This window comes from Barbus barbus (genome assembly GCF_936440315.1).
Source record: "Barbus barbus genome assembly, chromosome: 34".
Taxonomy (NCBI): Eukaryota; Metazoa; Chordata; class Actinopteri; order Cypriniformes; family Cyprinidae; genus Barbus; species Barbus barbus.
The window spans coordinates 18,191,256-18,213,365 of NC_136762.1; the positions used below are offsets into that span (position 1 = coordinate 18,191,256).

General features: G+C 36.6%; 2 protein-coding genes across 3 annotated transcripts in view; both read right to left on the reverse strand.

The window, feature by feature from the left end:
- The window catches only part of LOC306854332 (TNF receptor-associated factor 4-like), a 54,527-nt gene extending 45,445 nt beyond the window's left edge, over window positions 1–9,082 (reverse strand). The window contains exon 1 of one of the 2 annotated variants that reach the window (XR_013782824.1): window positions 8,640–9,060. Coding sequence is in view for 1 of the 2 variants with exons in the window: in XM_079392255.1 (XP_079248381.1) it covers window positions 8,640–8,782 (143 nt within the window). In the remaining variant the exon portion in view is untranslated. Of the gene's footprint in view, window positions 1–8,639 lie in introns of both variants that reach the window. The other variant, XM_079392255.1, reaches the window with a different exon arrangement.
- A 1,939-nt stretch (window positions 9,083–11,021) lies between these two features.
- Window positions 11,022–21,765, reverse strand: LOC306854118 (serine/threonine-protein kinase Nek8-like). Its single transcript, XM_079391950.1, has 15 exons — window positions 21,697–21,765; window positions 20,266–20,471; window positions 19,785–20,017; window positions 19,578–19,709; window positions 19,254–19,462; window positions 18,429–18,502; window positions 18,064–18,251; window positions 17,826–17,973; window positions 17,208–17,284; window positions 15,842–15,959; window positions 15,526–15,676; window positions 13,344–13,507; window positions 13,092–13,244; window positions 11,515–11,673; window positions 11,022–11,361 (listed from the first exon to the last, which is right to left on the reverse strand). Exons 1-15 carry the CDS (start codon window positions 21,741–21,743, stop codon window positions 11,333–11,335), a joined length of 2,088 nt encoding a protein of 695 aa, XP_079248076.1. The 5' UTR covers window positions 21,744–21,765; the 3' UTR covers window positions 11,022–11,332.
- Window positions 21,766–22,110: the final 345 nt, after the last annotated feature.

A 22,110-nucleotide genomic window follows, 5' to 3' on the forward strand; every position in this document is an offset into this window, starting at 1 on the left:
ACACATTTATGTTCAAACAACATGTAAAGTGGATTTTACATCAGATGACTCCTTTAATATTTTAAATTAGTTTTTAAGTTTATATTTTCAGATTTATTTTAAATTTTAATTAAAATTATATAAATTTTTATATGCTTTTGTCAGTTTGATTAGTTTCAGTTTTTTATATCTCTATTTATTTTTGTTGCAATTATTTTAGTACATCAAATTAAATTAAATAAAAAAAATTTAATGAAAATGTTGCTTTTGCATACATACATATACATACATATATATATATATATATATATATATATAAATAAATGTGTCATGAATTACTCGACCTCATGTCGTTCCAAAATAATAAGACCTCCGTTCCTCTTCGGAACACAAATTAAGATATTTTTGATGAAATTTGAGAGTTTTCTGACCCTGCATAGACAGCAAAGTAACTGAAATGTTCCCAGCACCAGATACATAGTAAGCATATCGGTAAAATAGTCCATGTGACATCAGGGGTTCGACAGTAATTTTACGAAGCTACAAGAATACATTGTGCGCAAAGAAAATAAGGAATGTATGCGCATATTTGGTGGTACTCTCGATCATGGTGGAGGATGCCACTTGGAGGAGAAGAATTGTTGGATAAAGTTATTGTTTTCTTTGTGCACAAAAAGTATTCTCATTCTGTTTATGTAAAGCTTTGTAAAACTATGGTTGAACCACTGATGTCACATGGGAAAAATCATTAAAATTAATTTGTGCTCCAAAAATGAACGAAGGTCTAATGGGTTTGGAACAACATGAGGTCGAGTAATTAATGACAGAATTTTAATTTTTGGGTGAAAAATCCCATTAACTATTTCAACCCTGGAAAACACTACTTGTACTATTTATACTACAAAATGGCATGGAAGTGCATAAGTATGTGAATTATTATCTAAGATGTTTCTCAAACACGATCAGTTTTACCAGGGATGACCTGCTGAACATTTGGCAGAACACACCACAAAATCTTTTACCGGATTTTATTTTGATTATTCAGACGTTTTGCTGGACATTGTAGTTGACAGAGCCGTAGCTCTGGTCAAACGCTTCAGGACACGCAGATGGGGGAAGCAAGCCAGCGCGCTTGTGAAGCTTCATCAGCGCGGATTTAGAACGGCGTTGCCTAGCATCCATCTGGCGAATCTCCGCTCTCTACCCAACAAAACGGACAAACTCCTACTGCTCTCCTGGACAAACAAGGATTTTCTGCTGCTCTGTGTTTCACGGAAACCTGGCTGAATGGCGACATTTTTTCAGCGTGCTACATCTGGCTGACTTCCAGCTGATCAGAGCAGATCGCGACGCGGAATCAACAGGGAAATCGCGTGGCGGCGGGACGTGCTTTTACATCAATGGTGTACAGATGTAACTATGTTAAAGAAGATGTGCTGTTCAGATCTAGAAACCCTCTTCATTAACTGCAAGCCGTTCTATTCGCCACAGGAGATTTGTTCGTTCATTCTCGTGAGTGTCTACATTCCACCACAAGCGCACGTGAGTTCAGCTTTACCGAAACTCGCTGATCTGATCACAGACACAGAACAAAAACACCTGGACTCTGTTTTAATCATTCTCGGGGACTTTAGTAAAGCAAATCTCTCCCGCAAACTGCCAAAATACAGACAGCACATCACATGTCCCACCAGAGAGAGTAATATATTGGCTCACTGTTACACAGCGATGGACAGACCAAGGATCTGAAGTCTACAAACAGGACAATCCTGTTTGTAGACTTCAGATCCGCTTTTAACACCATCATCCCGGACACCCTTCAGAATAAACTGACACAGCTCTCCGTTCCCACCTCCGTCTGTCAGTGGATCACCAGCTTCCTGACAGAGAGGCAGCAGCTAGTGAGGCTGGGAAAATTCACATCCAACACCCGCACCATCAGCACTAGAGCTCCTCATGGCTGCGTTCTCTCCCCACTGCTCTTCTCCCTCTACACCAACAACTGCACAGCTAAAGACCCCTCTGTCAAGCACCTTAAGTTTGCAGATGACACCACACTGATCGGCCTCATCCAGGACGGTGACGAGTCTGCTTACAGACAGGAGGTTAAAGAGCTGGCTGTCTGGTGCAGTCTTAACAACCTGGTGCTTAACATGCTCAAAACTGTGGAGATGATCGTGGACTTCAGGAGAAACCCCCCCTGCTCTCCCCCCACTCACCATCATGAACAGCACTGTAACAACAGTGGAGTCATTCAGATTCCTGGGCACCACAATTTCTCAGGACCTGAAGTGGGACAATCACATTGACTCCATCGCGAAAAAGGCCCAGCAGAGGTTGTACTTCCTTTGCCAGCTGAGGAACCAAAGCTACCAAATCTGACCTCAGAAGTCTACGGAAGGTAGTCCGGACTGCTGAGCGAATCATTGGTACAACCCTCCCCACTCTCCAAGAACTGTACTTATCCAGAGTGAGCAAAAGGGCTGGCAAAATCACTCTGGACCCCTCACATCCAGCACACTCCCTCTTTGAACTGTTTCCGTCTGGTCGACGCTACAGAGCTCTGAGAACCAGAATGACCAGACACAGAAACAGTTTCTTCCCTCAGGCAATCCATCTCATGAGCACTTGACACTAAACGTGGAACACACAACTCTATTATACATTATTTATTCACCACACATACTTATTTTTTCATTTAAAATTTGCACATATCAGACCTGTACACACATAATTGTCCATATTATATATTATGTTTTTGCTATTTTGTACATTGCCTATTTGTATATTTGTATATTATTCTTTTATCATCTGTGTCCTGTCCTGTTGCTGTCTTTCTGTTGCACTGTAGGGCTTGTCACTATAAAAAATTCCTTGTATGTGTAAACATACCTGGCCAATAAAGCTCATTCTGATTCTGAATTGGGATGCACCTAATGTACATTATTAGCAGAATATGTACACAAGAAGTTCAGACACTAAGCAAACAAAGCTAAAGCTTGAATAATAGACTACAAAACAGTAACCGCAATCTCACAAAGCACCACATTAAAACATCCAAGCGTTTATTTGACTCGACTCGTCTAACTAGTCTAAACCATTGCTTAATGACACGAAGGGTGCCCTTGTATGTGCATTCAGAGATGTTAGCCCATATTATGAGAACCTCTTTTGTGCAATGGCGGTGACCCAAATGCCCTCAGTTCAATCTATTCTGCATTAGTGTCACGGTCACGTGACTCGAGCTGATTGCTGGAGTGATAAGGCCTGAGGGTCGGCCCCTCATGACCCTCCCGGCTCTGATTAGGCCTTCTGAGATAACCGCCTTACGCATTCCTCCTTTAGCGGAAACACGCTCCATTTACAACACAAATAAACCAACATGGGAGCAAAGTCAAAGTCTGTTGTATGCATGGGGCAAATCCAAGTGAATGGAGTTTGCTTGAGATGATTCAGGGTTGAATCTGAAACTGACTTTTACGAGGCAAGTCTATAGGTGTGCATGTAGCGTGAGACTCAACCTGAATTAGCTGGAGGCCCTTTTCTAATAATGGTTAAAACGCAGCAGATGGTGATTCATAGTTGTGCAAGAGCATAACCCATGTAAATCCTCACACATATGGCAATATTTCCCAATGAGACGGCAGGTCTGAACTGATCAGAGGCTGAGAGCAATAACGGATGGAATAACTCTGAATGTGTACTGTACACAACAATTAAGAAGAGAATGCACGCTTATCACGCAATGTCAACAAAGCACATGCTTATCTTCACACGCTGGCACGTGAGTTTCTGATTCTGATCGTCACAATACATGTAAACCATGATCTTTTTTTCTCACCAGACTAATATTAATTATCTGATATACTTAAGTATATATAAAGCTTATGTTTGGAAAATGGCACAGTTTTTTTTAATATCTCACTTAGCATCAGTCAGTCAAACATTATATGATATTCTGATAATTTAGCATTAAATGATGATAAAACTTTAGTAATTAGATTAACCATGTATGAATGCATATTTGTCATGTTGACTGAACTTATGTCTGGTGGTGGTGCTTACGATATTTTGTCATTTAGTGTTTCCATAAAAAGGGGGGGGGGGGAGAACTATAAATAATACTGATAAGATAAAACTACTACAAATTCTACTACTAATAAGAACAATATAAAACGCACTAAGGAACATTGAGCTGCGGGGTTCATGAATATTAATCAGGTTGTCTGCGTTCGCTCGAACTGATTCGCTGAAATCAAAACAGGGAGGATAATAGGTGAGCGCCAGCCAATGAGATTGCCGTTTGCGCATTAGTCCCGCCCACTACCGGAAAACTCGGCAGTTCTTAAAAGCTGAAGAATTCCAAAGCAACTCCGTTATTTTGACAGGAAAATACAACAAAGGATATAATTTACATGTAGCGCGTCAGTTCTGCATGATATGTAAGACCGCAAACTGCGGACTTGCCATCTTGATGCTTCCTCTGAAGACTGCATAGATGTGTTCGACTTGAAGCAGACCGATCGCTGTGCCAAAGTACTCAGGGCCGGCGCCAAGGGGGGGGCACTCGCGGGCCGTGCCCCCCCCAAACGAGTTACTGTGCCCCACCACTTTCCATCCTCCCTCCTCCTTGTTGAACACGATCGATTTTGAAAGCGAAAGTACTGCTAAAGCAGCGCACATAAGATAGTGCCGCCTGTCTTCGGGTTTGAGTCGTTCGTTCATCACGTGACAGCCCCATACGCTTAACCAATGCAGCGAGCAGGAAAGAGAATTGATTAGTTCATCTCCCGAGTCTTCGGGTTTGAGTCGTTCGTTCATCACGTGACAGCCCCATACGCTTAACCAATGCAGCGAGCAGGAAAGAGAATTGATTAGTTCATCTCCCGAGTCTTCGGGTTTGAGTCGTTCGTTCATCACGTGACAGCCCCATACGCTTAACCAATGCAGCGAGCAGGAAAGAGAATTGATTAGTTCATCTCCCGAGTCTTCGGGTTTGAGTCTTTCGTTCTTTTTTCAGTGACGTGACAGTTTTGAACAGAGAAATTAGTTAATTTACAACCTTCCTTACAAATGGGTGCATAGTCATTATTATTATTAGTAGTATTATTAGTATTATTATTTACTCTTACAGTTATGTGATGCTTTTCTGGTCTCAAATTATTGCTTTTAATTTCTGTCACATGGTTCTTTTCCATAACACCATGTGGTAATAAAGATAATAATGAGTTGGTTATGCTTTATTAAAAAATTTTTTGGAGTCTAGTCTTCATAAAATACAATACCTTGTTGTATTTATGTCTTTTGAGTTAACCCTTTAGATTGGACTGTAGTGTTACTTACTATACTTTTGTAACATATGACACTTTAGACATTAACACTCTGTACACACTCCTGAATTGTTTTTTATTGTTTATTTTTGTTCCAGAAAAAGAGATAGCAAAGACGATAACTATTCCAAAATGAATTTAAACTATTTAAATAAAAAATACAAGAAAATTTAAATATACTAAGGCCACAGAGCCTTAAAAAACTCAAACAAAATACTGCACAACAAGCTAGGCTTTTTTTTTTATAATAAATAAAATAAATAAGCTTTAAAATAAATAACACTTTTGTGCCAAAAAAAAGCTTTCTAGCTAAGAGTATAACTAATCCCGAATGAATTTAAACAATTTAAAAATAAATCAATAAATAAATAAAAATAAATATATATTGCACAACAAGCTAGGCTTTTTTTAAAATAAATAAAAAATAAATAAGCTTTAAAATAAATAACACACTGTGGCTATATTTTAGAACATGCTTTAAGGCATGTTTGCATTCAAAAAAATGAACAGACCATTTTTATTTCTAGGAAAATGCTTATTACACATATTTTGATAATTTTATGATAATTCTTAAATATGACCCAACATACAAAAAATACAGTTTTACTTTATAGTAGCCTATATGATATGTACTGATCCGGCAAGTGTTCACGTGACAAAAGAACGAACGACTCAAACCCGAAGACTCGAGAGATGAACTAATCAATTCGAAAAGATTTGTTCATTTTGCTGAACGAGACTCAAAGGTCCGAGTCGGTAAAATGATCCGAACTTCCCATCACTAAAGTTGAACACACCTCTTTACTCTCGCGTGTCACGTGACAGAGTGTAATCGCAGCCTCTGCGGTTGAAAAATCACGTTTTTTCATATCGCGATTTTATCGCATATGCAATTAATCGTTCAGCCCTAGTGGGAAGCCTGGTTTATGTAAAACAGGCACAGTAAACTCTAAATAGGCGTAGCTTTAACTAGTGTTAAAAAGTCACTCATTAGCTGGTGAAAAAAGTTGGTAAAGAAAAAGTAACTTATAAAGAAAAGCAGATTGGCTTTCTTCCCTGTGACACACTAATGACCTGATGATTCATAAGCATTGTCTGCTTTCATTTAGTCTTCCACGGCACGTCTTTTATTTGTATTATCTCAAGCAATTTTGCAAATACAAAACTGAGCAAAGCTTCACGTTCTAGAATCTCTCTCCTATGTAGGTGTGAGAAGAAAGAGGTTTCCTGAGAATAGAACAAACATAAACACACAGAGCCATAGGCAAAATGCATCATGAGCTTCCTTTTTCCTCCTTCCATCCAAAAATCCAGGGTTTCTCTGAGAGCCTATAGTGGACATCGCATTCACAAACCCTGTGACCTTTTATTTTTCAGCAGAGCATCAGCACAAGTCCTGTTTATATTCCACAACATGCAGACAGGAAAGAAACAAAACCTGTTTGGATGCAGAAAAACTAGATAAGATCTTTGCCCTATCTGTGACACATTGAGCCTTTGTTGCTGTTGTTCAGTGTTGAATTGATCATGTATGTTAAAAAAAAAAATCAATTCATGCTCTCATTGTCCCTGCTGTGTCCGGATTTCAGTGTTGGCATGATACAATAAACTGTCAATGTTCTAAATATAAAGATATTCTATTAGTGTGCAACATTTCAGAAGGCATAATGTGATCTGTTTGAACTAATGCCTGACAATGTGTCATGTGTAAAGTAACATCCTATTCAACCGGCAACCCGCAGGCCAGATCCAGCTCACGTGAGGATGCCAGTTACCTCACCCAAAAATATATACTACCGTTCAAAAGTTGCTTTTTTTCTTTTTTTAAATAAATTAATATTTATAGTCAGCAAGGACGCATTAAATTTATCAACAGTGACAGTAAAGACATTTATAATGTTGCCAAAGATTTCTTTTTCAAAGAATGAAGCACGATTTCCATAAAAATATTAAGTAGCACAACTGTTTTCAACAATGATAATAACAATAAGAAATGTCTCTTGAACAGCAATATTAGAATGATTTCTGAATGATTTCTTTTTACAGTGTCATCATGTCATTCTCCAAGCAACTTCTTATCCAAATGACGGGATGATACTTAATTTATTCACCTAGCACTGAAGTGCACACCTGTTTTATAGCCGTTTACTACTTTTCATAGCTGATAGGATTCACTCTTTTGGTTATAAACCAATTTGTAAAGCAGTTTTGGTTGACATTGTAAATGTACTTGTTTTGAATTTCCTGCTAGATGAAAATGAAAGCTAATTCACTGATACATAATTCACAATGCAGACAATAAACATTACACTGTACTGCAGAACTGCTATCTAAAGAGTTTTTGCTGGCATGCATGCTTAAAGATTTTTGCTCATATGACTTGTTATTCAATTTGAGCATCTCTGTTCTATGCATTGCCACGCCGTGCCTACATAACCAAGCAAATTAATTACTAATAACACAAAATAGTGCTGAGCAAACGATCCTCCAGCCTTTCAGCACACTGATTCCAATAAAGGATTCGCTTCGTAATCCCACATGAGGCCGGCCGCCCCCCTCAAAGAGCCTTGTAGTGCCTTGGGTCAAAATGACAGACAAGGCCAGAGCTGAGAGGCTCTACTGCCTGAATACACACACACACAAGTCTGAAAATATTTTTCTCCCGCATTTATGAAGGTAGACCACAAAATATTTACATTCTCTACAAGTGCATTGGTAACCTGTGACCTTACTAGCTATTGATTTAACCCATAAAATGAATTTTCTTGGTATAAATGAATGTATTGAGGTTAATTCAGTGAAGTAAAATAATATTTTAGGACTTGAATAAAACCAGTTAATATATATTACCATAATAGGTTACTATTTTTGTCAGTGTACTTTATGTTAATGACAGCAATGATGGTACATAGCTCCGCTTTGATGGTACAACAAAAACTGCTCTCATATAACTACTCCAAAGTGTAGATTTTTAGATATTAATATTTCATTTAACTGTATTGCTGCATTTCCTTCGCGTACACATGCAGTATTTGTCTCCTGACGCTACAGCAACTAACTTCAGTTGCAATATATTTCCATACAAGCATCCCTGCTATCCTATTGGCTGCTAGATGGACTCAAGGCCTATGGGCAGATATAAAATATCAATATAGCGCAGATGACTGACTGTCTTGTGTTGATTGACGAAACTGTATCATTTGAACGCACTTCAGTGTTTTAAACCACCGCTTTAAATGCTGGATACGAGTATCCTATGTTGTTGTTGTTGTCACGCTTCGTTCCTCCTGCAAAACACACAGTATGTATTTGTCAAATGTGGTTCCTTACCTGAGAAATTCCTGCAGACAGGTATCGCAGAATCGGTGTCCACATGTGGAAACTTGGACGGGTTCCCTCATTGCTTTGCTACACAGAGGACACTGAAAGCGTCTCTTGGGCTTCTCCAGGAACTTGTAGTCAAACCCCGGCATTGCTGGTGTTTACAGTAAGCGTCTATAGGAACTGTCTGTCGTTTGTTGTCCTCCGCTTGCAAAGGCGCGGTGACAGAGTCCTTCACGAAAGATGATATTCACTTGCCAACGATATACAAGCTCCGTCGGTATTGTTCCGTCTCAGCTTTCTCTTTCGAGCAACACGGCTCGATCCAGCATCAGGGTGACAGCTTAAACCCAGCGGTCTGTCTGTGGCACGAGGCTGTCAATGCAGTGCTGATGAAGAGAGTCGAGAATAACACTGACAGCCTGGAGACAAAGCTCGGATCCCATCTGTTTAGGTATATAAAGCCCCACCTACTATTCATGAGGGAGGAGCCAATTTAAATCTCTCTCTCAGCCCTGCAGAAATCAGACAGGCAAGCTTATTTACAGTTAGGTACAGTAATGCTATCTGTGCGCATTATAATGTAACCAAGTAAGGGGGTTATTTAAAAGCTTTTCTGTAAATCATTTTCAGGATTTCTCTTGAGGTTCTTCTCACAACTGAATAGAAACTTTTTAACCAAAAGCCTGTGCTTGCAATATACACATTAATTATCAAATTAAAAATAATGACCCTGCATAGAATAAAAAAAAAGATGACAACAGACTAATGGTTTTAGCTGGTCTTCCAGCCTGGTCATGGTCCTGGTTTTAGAGGGGTTTGAACACTTTTTAGCTGGTCAGGCTAGGAGCCAAGCTGACCAACCAGCTGAAACCAACTAAAAATCAGCTTGACCAGGCTAAGGGTCCAGCTTAATCCAGCTAAAACCACCCAACCAGCATAGGCTGGTTTAAAAAAAAAAATTCCCCCCAGCCTGACCAGCAAATGAAGTGAACAAGCATGCAGCCTTTATTTTTATTTATTTTGAATAGGAACTATAATTGTTGTGCTTAATACAAGGTTGTATGAAAACGTATATGTGCTTATATGTAAAAAAAAAAAAAATATATATATATATATATTCTCCCCATTATTAACGGCCGGGATACCTTGAATATAACTGTATGGGAGTAGTAGCTGCATATTTTACATTAATATGAATAATATTAAATGTATATAAATATACCCCTGCTGAAGAAAAAAACCCCAGCTAAAACCAGCCTAAGGTGGTTAGTCTTAGCTGGTCATATCTGGTCAGTAGGCTGGTTTTGGAGGGGTTTTGGCCACTTCCTTAGCTGGTCAAGCTGGGAGACCTGCTAAAACCAGCTACTTCCATCTTAAACCAGCCAACCAGCTTAGGCTGGTTTTAGCTGTTTTTTGTTGTTGTTGTTTTTTTCAGCAGGAACATGCAAATTTAGAACATAAACTAATGAACTATATAAAAAGTGCATGTATATGAAAACATTTGTATTATTAAAAACGTCCATACAAAGGCAATAACTGGCCTGCTGGTAACAAAAGGTTGCAGAAAGTTATTTGCAAGGCAAACGACTCCCTCTATCGGTGAGAAGCTCACGAGAGACGTGCAAGAGCAGACATTACGTCAACAACAACAGCACAAAAGATGACATTTGAGTTACATAGTTTATTAGAGTTAGAATATTTAATAGTTCGGCTTCATTTAAACATATGAAACCCTCGTCAATGTTAAATGTGTTTTGCATGGAAAAGCGTGCGCTGCTTTAGTGACACGTATTGCACAAGAATTACATCATAGCATGATGGACGCATGGGCTCTGTGCATCCTGCCATGTTGATGATGGAATTCATCAGAGGATAAAACATGAGTATGCTTTTTGATATGCATTAATATTAATATTGATTGTGATTGTGCTTCTAGCTAAAACAAATAGTAGTAGTAGTTACACTGTTTAAGGTCCTACAGTATATTTAAGCGCTGAGTAATATAACTAATAACATGTATTTAGGATTAGTTGCACGTCATTATGTATAATTTACTGTTATTACCAAAGTTAATGTGTATCAAGGACACTGTAAAAAAAAAGTGTCACCCTATTTAGTAATTCTCAATGATTATAATTGCATTAACAATTAAACTATTATTTATATTAGTAGTAGCGATATAAATTATACATTACTATAAATTATAAATATATAAAGATTTTTTAAAGAATTTATTGTTGGCCACAAAGAAAAGTCCTAACATAAGCTCTGTCATAATGGTTGAATACATATTTATGATACTCTGTATATTGTAATTGAAATTTTAACTTCCAATTCTAAGCATATGCAGCATTATATAATAATAATAATAATAACACCATTTTTTTTCCATTTTATTCTGAATAAGGCTGAATCAGGCATTATTTACAATGCTACATATTATTTATAATAATAATAACAATTCAGTCTAATAAAAAAAAAAAAAGATGTAATACTGCAAATACAGAATTTGAACAATTCTGTTGTCATAAGTTAATAGGCATATTCATTTGGTCAAAAAAGCTTTACATATCTGGAAATCATGTTACATTATAAATGCAACTCTATGGCTTACAATTCTCAGAGAACACACACTAGTGTCATGGACAGAAGCTGAGCGGCTCTTCTGCCGAGTGTGTGCAGTCATGTGGGCAGTGATGTCACTTCGGAACATGCTCTTCAAAAAATGCTGAGGAGAGAAATAATAAGCGAGAATATAGTCACTGTGTTTTAACAATGACAGTAACCTTTGTAATGCCAAATAAACAATAGATAATTACAATAAATACATTAGATTCAAGATCTCTTAACATTCGTAAAAGAAATTATAGATGCACATTACGTTTCACAGCCAAAAGCGTGTTTCCATGGCAACAAGCCACTGATGTGACAGTGTAAGGGTGGTTCTCATTGAGCTGCACTGCCTTTGGTTTCCCAGAATCCTCTTCTTTCCGTCCAAGCCGACCACGTGCCCCTTTACCCCAGGTGTACACTTCCCCCTCTGCCGAATCAAGGAGCAGAACATTTACTCACAATTCTGAACATCATTTGGCTGAATAACATCTTTGTGCTTCTGTTTCTTTGCATGTCAGATCCTGTGAGAATCATGAATGAACAAAGACAACATGAAACAATAAAGGTCTTCAGAGTCTTCTAAGCCTGTGGGACACAATCGGGGTTATATGCTGACCTTTAGCCACATGTGACATTAATTAACCTACCTGCCCCCACTAAAGCACATTCTGTGACTGAAGCAGTTAATGGCGTGATAGCAGCATTGTCTGAACTATATTGCCATTCATTTAAAATGCTGTTGTTTGTTATAGTTTGGTTGCCAGATTACATTTTATTCCAAATTCTAAATAAATAGATAAATAGATAGATAGACAGACAGACAGACAGACGATAGATAGAAGAAAAAGAAAAGTAATATATACGTTAAGATTACATTTTTCCTTGCTTTTGTGTCTATTTTTAGAACCATTAAATATTAAGACCATTAAATATTTTTGTATTGTGCCAGTATTTTTCTCTGAATTGCCATAAACATATAAATAGTTCATTTTTATTATACTATATTATCTATCTTAAATACTTGGCTTTTTGCCTATTTAAGACCATTACATTTCTTTGTATTGTGATGTTATTTTCCACCAATTGTCATTAACATATACATTTATTATATTATATTATATTATTCTACTTAGTTTTTTGCCCATTTTTAGGACCATTAAATTTGTATTTTATGAAATTTGTACTGTGACATTATTTTCCTCTACACTGTAAAAAAGAAAAAAAAGGTGAGCCAACTTAAAATTTTAAGGCAACCAGCTTCAGCAGATTTTTGAGTTGTCTCAACTTATTTTTGTAGGAGATTCTCAACTTTTTGTTGCATAAAACAACAAGCTGAGAAAACTAAAAAATCTGCTGAAGAATGCAAAAAATTAGTATTTTTCTAAGTAATTGCTTTTTAAATGTAATCTTATCAAGTAAACTAAAACAAGAATATAATAAATTCCCAATTTTCTTTTTCCTCCTAAAAATCACGTAGGCCTATTTATATATTAGTTTCTTAGTTTCTGCAATACATAATAGTAAATAGTACAGACGTACAGTACCTGGCAAATTTGTTTCCAGGTTTTTTGTTAAATGTATACTTTTAGTAATAAAAAAAACAAAGCAATATAGAGACAAGAGTCATGAAGAATTACAGGTGGATGTTAAAAAAATATTGTATTTTGTATATTTGTTTTTACCATAATAAGATAAAAACACTACGTTAGAATAATTACAATAAACACTGAAAAAATATTCAAAAAATAAAAATATTTTTACATTGTTAAAAAAAAGGCTTCATTTTCATTTCTTTTGATTTTGGGGGTGTTTTGTGAGATTCACTTGTACACGTGTCTCGTTTACCTGCTCCAATAGCCAGAGTGAACGCATCGCCACACGCGGCCATGCTGATCCCCTGCAGTCCTGACACTTGATAGGGCACTCGACTGCTTCGGCGGGAGTTGCAGCCAAGCTGCCCATGCTGGTTACTGCCAAAGGTGAAACACTGACCTTTCTCTGCATTTAGGGCACATATTTATAGTCTGTGAGTCAGGCTTAAGACTAAACCAAAAACAGCACACTGAACTGTAAACAGTGTAAATGAAGTTCTTTGACCTGTGACTGCAACAGAGTGTGCTGTGCCGATGTCTATATACACAATCCTCTCAACATTGAGAGGAGCCGACTGGGCGGGCTGGAACGTGTGGACCTCCTCCACCTGAGAGTGAGACGGGGGCTCCTCTGTGCCAGAGACCTTATCCAAACCCAGCTTGTTAAATCTGCATTTAAGATGGTTATTTATTCATTCAATTATCACTTTAGCAGCCCTATGTGAAAAAGAAGTGCACTTAATTGTAGTGAATGTGCACTTGCACTTCAAATCTTAAAAGTATATTTTTGAGTATAAAAGTATAAAACTGTACTTACAGATGATATCACATTAATAATGAAATAAAATGATGCTTAAGTGCACTTAAGAGACTATACTTAAAATGAAAATTCTGTCATTAATTACTCACCCTCATGTTGTTCCAAACCCCTTCGACCAGAACATAAATTAAGATATTTTTGATGATATCCGTGAGCTTTCTGACCCTGTATCTAGACAGCAGGGGAACTACCACGGTCATGATCCAGAAAGGAATTAAGGACATTGTTAAAATAGTCTGTGTGACATCAGTGGTTCAACCGTAATGTTATGAAGCTACAAGACACTTTTTGTGCGCAAAGAAAACAAAAATAACTTCATTCAACAATTTTTTTTCTTCTGTGTCAGTCAGAACCACTGATGTCACATGGACTATTTTAATGATATCCTTACAACCTTTCAGGGCCTTGAACCAGTTGCGTTGCTGTCTATGCAGGGTCAGAAAGCTCTCAGATTTCAGCAAAAATATCTTAATTTCTTTTTCAAAAATGAACGAAGGTCTTACGAGTTTGAAACGACATGAGGGTGAGTAATCAATGACATAATTGTAAATTGTGGGTGAACTATCTCTTCAAGTACTTAAAAAAACAACAACTGCACTTTGTAATAATGTTAAATAAATAAAAATTTGAAAGTACATTTGAAATCATTGTTTTAATAATTTTTTGTTGTGATTTAAAGTACACGTCTTTTGATGTGTTGACTAAGACCTTAATTATAATTGTATTACATTTAAAGATAATATATTTTAAATTAAATTTCAATGCCATCATTACAAAAGTGTCATTACAAATTTAAATACATGACATAAAAGTTTCAATAGAAATTAGAAGTAATTAGGAAATGACATATAAAGATGTACTTAAGTCCTACTTATGTGGGTCAAAATGCTAAAGTTCATTGCAATTAAGTGTCTGAAAACATTGCATTCATTTTGTTTTTAAAGGAATAGTTGATTAATTCTGACATCTTTTACTTACTCTCATGTCGTCCCAAACCTGTATAAATTTCCTCCTTCTGCTGAACACAAAAGAAGAATTTTTGAAGAACATGAGTAACCAAACAGTTTCTGGTCCACACTGACTTTCATAGAACTTTTCCATACTTTGCAAGTCAATGGGGTCCAGCAACTGTTTGTCTCCCAACATTTTTCAAAAATATCTTCTTTTGTGTTCAGCAGAAGGAGGAAATTTATACAGGTTTGGGACGACATCAGAGTAAGTAAAAGATTACATAATTTTCATTCTTGGGTGAATTATCCCTTTTTTATATCATACACATATATTATTTCTGTAATAAACACTGTTTTGTATGCTAAAGTGTACTTCTTTTTCACATCTGGCAAGAATTATAAAAAAGGATATTTAGCACTCAAACAGTAGGATGGTGTGACTGACAGGGTGTGACTGTTACTCATATAATGGACATTGTGTTGGTCATTTCCTGTGATGAAATATCTTCAGCATTCACAGTCCTTTCAAATGCTAGAGCAGGAATGAGGAGTGTGAACTCCCTAAACTGGTTTGGTAATCTGTGAAAAACTGCCTAGACAGCTAAGAAAGAAATTAATTGAGATATTTTTACATTTTGGGATTCATAATTATTTATAATTGTGATTAGATTCATGGCAGGTTAAAAAACCCACTTTGAGGCACACCAGTAACACATGTCAAAATCCAGCCTCATTTGGAAATCTGTGACAGTCAACCACATGCTGTCTGTATTTTCGGTAAATTATGCTGCCTTGTCGGACGCCATGTCGGAATAACCATATTTATGAGATTAGTGCATCATTAGAAATCTGGGTTTTCTGTGAGCCCTGTTTTTCCGAGCAGTTCATAATGAACTGTGAGAGGACATATTGAGTACCTGTTGTTCCCACAGGCCAGAATCTGGTGCTGCGTGCTGATGATCATGGAGCAGTCGATCCCACACAGCACACGCTGGGCTTCAAAATCAGCCGGCAAGCTCACCTGCTGTGGGCAGTTGTGGCAGTCTTGAGCGGCCAATCCCAGCCGGCCTGTCGGACAGAGAGAAAACAGAGAGTGAGTGTGATAGAGAGAGAGAGGACGATGACGGAGCACAAAATGCCAGGTCTGCCTGGAGGTGCTGCTGCTGTCTACAAGAGTACAAAGAGAAACCCAAAGAAACAGTGTTCGAGTGACAAGTGGTGTTGCTCATTTACCATTGTCTCCTCGCCCCCAGGAGAAAACCTCTCGCTCATTGGTCACAGCCAGGACGTGGGATGCTCCACAAGACACTTGAACCAGCTCATAACCCAGCAGAGCCTCCACTATCTTGGGCTGAATACAAGACAGGAACATGAAGATCCATGAGTACAATTAAAACTAGATTTGTACATGTTTTAAAGAAAATGAGTGGTGCTTGACTGTACAAACGTGAAGAGACGTTGCTAAATTAATAAATATACCTCTAGTATAATTCTAACATCCATTATTTAACATTTATTTGAATTGAATACTAATTATTTATTTATTTTATTTTTAAATATATAAGTTCATAGTTCATAAGTTCACAAATAAAATGTGCAACAATAGCTGTAAATTATACAGTTTAAACAGCAATAAATTAATGAGCACTTGCTGGAAAATGATGACACACACTGCAAAACATAGGGGTGGGCGATATGAACAAAATCTTATATCAAAATATAATTAGTTTTACTTTCTAGAATTTAATATTACAAAAAAATACTAATAGCTTAAAAAAATCAAGCTCACTGAGGACAAGTAAACAGTCAGTGATTAAATAAGAATAAGAAACGAACTACAAGCAATAGGACAGAACATCTACAGCAGAACAAATCAATTATAAATGCTCCATACATTGTATGAAGTCATCAAATGAATAAAAACACTGCATATTCTTCACTCTGTAAAGTTTCAAAAGTGATTTAGTCAAGAGCAGTGAGAAATATTTTCTCTTTTGCTGTTAGATTAACATGAATGACAGATAGCAGGAACATTAGACTGCTGTCACTTTCAGAGCTGCCTGGATCCAATATACTGTTTTCCTTTTCAGCTGTTTGCTTTCACTTACAACCTAAATTACTGTGTTTACGAGGATACTTGCACGAAAACTTTATCAGTTGTGTTTAAGAGTTTAAGAAAAGCATTGCTTGTACATCAAACAATGTAAGACCCTAATGGTCAAGTGAAAGCTCTGTTAACTGGCCGAAACGCTGCTGTCTTTTATTATTATTATTCTTAATTTTATATTATTATAGTATATATTCATATTTTAAATTTGCCTTTATTTTATATTTTAAGTTTAATTTTTTTTAGTTTAGTTGAGTTTTTATGTAAATATTTAGTTTGAAATAGTTTTCTATTTCATTTATTTTTATTTAATTTTTCTGTTATTTTAGTACTTCAACTTCAACTTAATTTACTCCATTTATTTGCCAAAGCATCATTTCTAATTTTGTTTTTCATCTAATATTATAACAAGCATCACTAAATATCCCATTGTGTATTAGATCCTCTATGTATAGATAAATACTTAGATGTAATTAGATCATCTAAACCTACCTGTGTCACATCGTTGAAGTTCCCATGTCCAAGACAACCATTGCTTCCACTTCCAAACGTCATGATTATACCCCTGTCTGCAAAACCGAAAGAAAATTGAGTAGATTATAGTTGCTGTGGCTAATAAACAAAGAATTAAACAACTACTGTTCCTCCGTCAGTGCAAACCGCTGGACGAGAAGAGCAACTGAGCCGGAAGTGAGGACCTTTAATCCTCTGTATCTGCTGGTGACTAATGTTTCCCACGCAGAGACGCATATCCTTTACTTTAGAGCAGACAAATGTACACTGCTGTGCTACAATGTCAGGGGACAAGAGATTAGCCTTTGCAGTGTGAACAAATGGTGCTTAATGAGCTCCGTAGGAAGGATAGTGAAAGGGGTGATTACATCCTCCTTTCATCCTTTTTAAACTTTATCGCAAATGTTTAAATTACTCAAGGACAGGTCCACTTTGCAGCTTCAGGCCAAGAATTGCCTACTTAGGCAGGAAAAGAGCATCTGATGGACATGTCATCTTTGTTTGTTTTGGTTTTATGTGGCGTTAGGGATGAAAAATCTCATGCCACGACAATATGCTGAGACCTGAATGGAAAATTCGGGATTGTAAGAAGCATACCTGTTAGACAGGTGGTGAAGAGATCACCACATGAGACCGATTTGATTGTGACACCAGACTGCCCCTCCAGGAAGCGGGAGATAAACTGGGGCTGCATCTGCTCAACGGCGCCAGGCAGAGTGAGCTCACCGGATCCAACCGAGGGGGCCTGGCATAGAGTCAAATCAAAATACACACTGAAAACTGAAATAAAATATCACTGATATTCAATTACGATGAAGACAAATGATCATCACACCTCCCATGTGATGAGCCTCCCAGATTTGGTGATGCCCATCTTCTGGGTGCGGGCCAGGGACACTTGAATAACCTCTGTGTTTAACATGGGCAGACGCAGAGGAGTGGAGATGCCACTGCCCCAGGTGTACACGGACGATAACGGCAATGGGTGCATCATCTTTGTTGAAGTTAGACTGGACAGCCCTCCTAATGGAACAAACCGCACCAGAAAAGCTTCATGCAGACAGTGAAACCAAGAGAGCTAAATAAAAACTGGCATTTAATTTGCTATTAAATCCATGGCTGTATTAACAAAAACAATGTATGTTGCTTTAAAACTTATAAATAGTAAATAAGAGACTACATAAGAAAATAACATCTCACCCCTGGTTCCGGTTACACGCCCACCAGGTCTTCCATGAGGGCCTGTTTGTACAGTAGAAAGTGGCTTTTCAATTCTAAAAAAGAGAACAATTTATTCAAAAAAGGAGGACCAGCCAAATATATTGTTTAGTATAATAAATACATACACACAAATAGTATCTATTTAGCAGCTAAACAAAATGCATTCACAATACATAACATGACCAAAAACAATAGAATTAAATGCAGTATAAAACACAAACTTTGTGGGCAAAAAAAATGCATTTATAATGCTTAACATAAGTCCTAAACAGGACAATTAAATGTGGTAGAAAAATAAAATAGAATAAAATGAAACAAAATACATGAGTCTAAAAACAGTTCTATTCAATAAAATAAAATACACACATCTGAAAACAGTTATATTAAATAAGGTAGAAAAAAAAACAAAATTAATTAAATTAATGGGCAAACAAAATGCATTTGCAATAATTAACACAAGTCCATAAAATTAAATTGCTTAGTAACATTAAATGCAGTAAAAAAAAATAATAAAATAAAATACAAAACACAAAAGTCTGAAAACAGTTGTATTAAACAAGGTAGAGAAAATAATATAAAATAAAAATTATAAATTATAAAATAAAATGTAAAAAGTCTGAAAATAGTTCTATTAAATATAGTAATACAATAAAATAATTAGTGGCCAAACAAAATGCATTTACAGTACTTAACACTTAACACTACAGCACTTAAGTCACAAACAGTACAATTAAATCCAATAGAAAAGTAAAAAAAAAAAATAATAATAAAATAAATAAATAAAATAAGACAAAATAGTCGTGCCTGCGCATTTTGACGTTGCCTATGTCAGTGTAGAGATTGAGCAATGGCCTGATGCAGATGGGGTGAGCCATTATCTCATTGAGTTGGGGTCTTTTGGATGGGTCCAGATTCAGCATGTTGAGAATGAGATGTCTCAGTTCTGGGCTGTAACGATCTGAAATGGGGGCAAATGTGCCACTCATGATCTTCAGCACCAAAGCTGGCAGGTTCTGATAACAGAGAAGTAGCTTTTCTTGTTATTCAAAATTCATTTAAGGAAGAAATTAATTTGTGATGTTCAGATTAAGATCAAGACAGCCAAATCAATAAGAAAATACATCTTACTGCTGCTTCAAAAGCTCTCTTGAGACTAGCAAGCTCATAAAGCACACAGCCTAGGGCCCAAATATCACTCTTCTGGTTGTATGGCTTTCCTTCACACAGTTCTGGAGAGATATAACATGGTGTCCCCACAACCTGTCATGAAAAGGAGAATCTGAACTGTAATGAAATCACATGCTGTCAAATTCAAATAATTGCTGTGGTACTTACAGTATAAGCTTTGCTCTTGCTGACAAGAATTTTTGAGATTCCGAAGTCTCCTATTTTTACTATCATCTGGTGCTTGTCTAGGAGTATGTTCTGGGTTTTGAGGTCCCGATGTAGGATGAGTTTATTGTGCACATGATAAAGGGCCAGTAAGATCTGAACAAAGAAGTGTAATATGGTGTCTTCATCTAACAGGGAGTTGCAGCGCTTCTGTATGTAATCGGCCAGGGTTCCACCTACAATAATCATAAAGAGACAAAAGATTACAGATCCTACATGCATATTGTTTTGATTCATAATTCAAAACACTTGTAAAAGTAGTTGTATAAAAATCAGCAAAGATTAAATTCTGTTCAACAAATGTGACCATACCTTACATAATTATTTTATCATCACAATAAATAAATATTATGAATTTTGTTCCTGATTAAACTATAGGAACACATTAAGTGACCATCAAAAAATGAGTGAAGAAAATCTATGCCTGGAGCGTATTCCATTGCGATCATTAGTGCCTTGTCCTCAAGGAAGTTTTCATAATACTCAATTATGTTGGGGTGGCTGAGTAATTTGAGGACTTGGCATTCATTCTGGGCTGCGAGACGTTCATCACGGGACATCTGCTCAACTGGGATTTCCTTCAAGATCACCAGCGCACCATCAGTGCGTCTGCGACAAAGGTGCACTATCCTGTGACAGATACAGAAATCAGGATACAAGTGGATTTGTTACATTCACAAAATATAAGAGTTTGAAGTTGAACAGCTGAGTTTAAAATCTGATTCAGTTGTTCACTGTCTATTTTATCATAAATCGAGCACTTTTAGTGGAAATAATATACTTTAAACGAATAGTCTTACGTATAAACTGAATATAATTTTCCAGACATGTAATTGCCAGTTAACTGCAAACGAATTCAAATTTATTGTAGTTTAAATTGACAATAAACACAATTAGATAAACTTTAATGTGCTTTTTGAACCACTTAAGTAGGTCTTAATTACATCTTTACATTTCTTAATTATTTTGTCTTTGAAAAATGTAAAAGTACTACTGAATATACTTATAAACATTTATGTGCTTGAAATCTTGGTTAGACAATCATTATGTCATTACTATTGAAACTTGTACGTCATAAATTGTAATTACACTTTTGTTGCAATTTAAATTAGTTAGATTTAAATAAAATATTAGCAACTGAATAAAATAATTTAATTAAGTACTTCACATGTGCTTTTGTGTTAGTCTACACATCAAAATAAGTGTACTTCTTTAAATCACGACAAAATATTAATAAAACATAAAATGTACTTTAAAGTAAAGCTTTTAATTTGTGTACTCTCATGACTCTTAAAGTGTTTTAACCTTGAAACTTTGAATTTTGAGGAAAAATAAAATAAAATTCACACAGACCCCCTACTTTAACCTACATGAGAAAGTTTAATTTCTCAGTAAATGTTTACACCCTCTGTTTACTGCTGGACATTCCGGTTAACGTTACAAATTACCACAGAAATTCCAATTGGAACGCTGTAAGCATCGCTGTTTTAACAGGCACATTTAAAAAGAGCAGGGCGAGCTATTCATTGCTCAGCAGTTCTTTTCACTTTGAAAGGAAAAGTGTCGAAGTCTTAAAGCAACTGTAACTCGTTGAACAGGGTGTTAATGGCTCTGTAACTATACTGATGGAATGCGGAAACGCGAGAAAGTGATGCTCCGTTTGTTCCGTTAGCTCGCGCTCTGATTCTCAGAGGAACGCTGCAGATTTCAAGTTCTTCAGAGTTCCTCAAGTAAACGTTTTACCGAGTTCAAACGCGTTAAAAGTCATTTTCTAAAGCAGCTAGCTCAAACAAACCAATACACGTCAACTAAAACTATTTCTCGATCTAAATAACGCGTTTGTAATCGTATTTACCCGAATGCTCCTCTCCCGACCACTTTTATCTTCTCGTACTTCTCCATGTTTGCTGGATTCTAAACGCGCCCCGTCACCAGGCAACACTTCCTTTACCCCTACAGAGTTCTAGAGGGGACAAAATACAGCAAGTAAGCTAGAAGAACTGACTCTGACCCCATCATTTTGTCAAGGGTTATGCTAATCAAGAATGTGAACACATTGAGGGGACCAAATATAGGCTATCATTTTACAGCTGACAAAGTAGGCAATTGACAGAGAGTGTGTTAATAGTGAAGTTTGTTGTGATCAGTTGCTCTGTGATGCTGAATAGACTATTTTGAATGCTGTCTCTCAAAGCTAGAGATAAATACTCTTCGGGACAATTCCTATCATTGACTCTTTCCTCAGAGTTTGCACAATTAATAGGCTTAA

What these genes read in the sequence shown, in the direction of transcription:
- LOC306854118 (XM_079391950.1), bottom strand. Translation starts at nt 21,743, where the DNA reads ATGGAGAAGTACGAGAAGATAAAAGTGGTCGGGAGAGGAGCATTCGG. An exon ending in GTCGGGAGAGGAGCATTCGG is followed by an intron (nt 20,472 to 21,696) that starts GTAAATACGATT and finishes TATCTGTCACAG; the next exon opens with GATAGTGCACCTTTGTCGCA. An exon ending in CGCAATGGAATACGCTCCAG is followed by an intron (nt 20,018 to 20,265) that starts GCATAGATTTTC and finishes TGATTATTGTAG; the next exon opens with GTGGAACCCTGGCCGATTAC.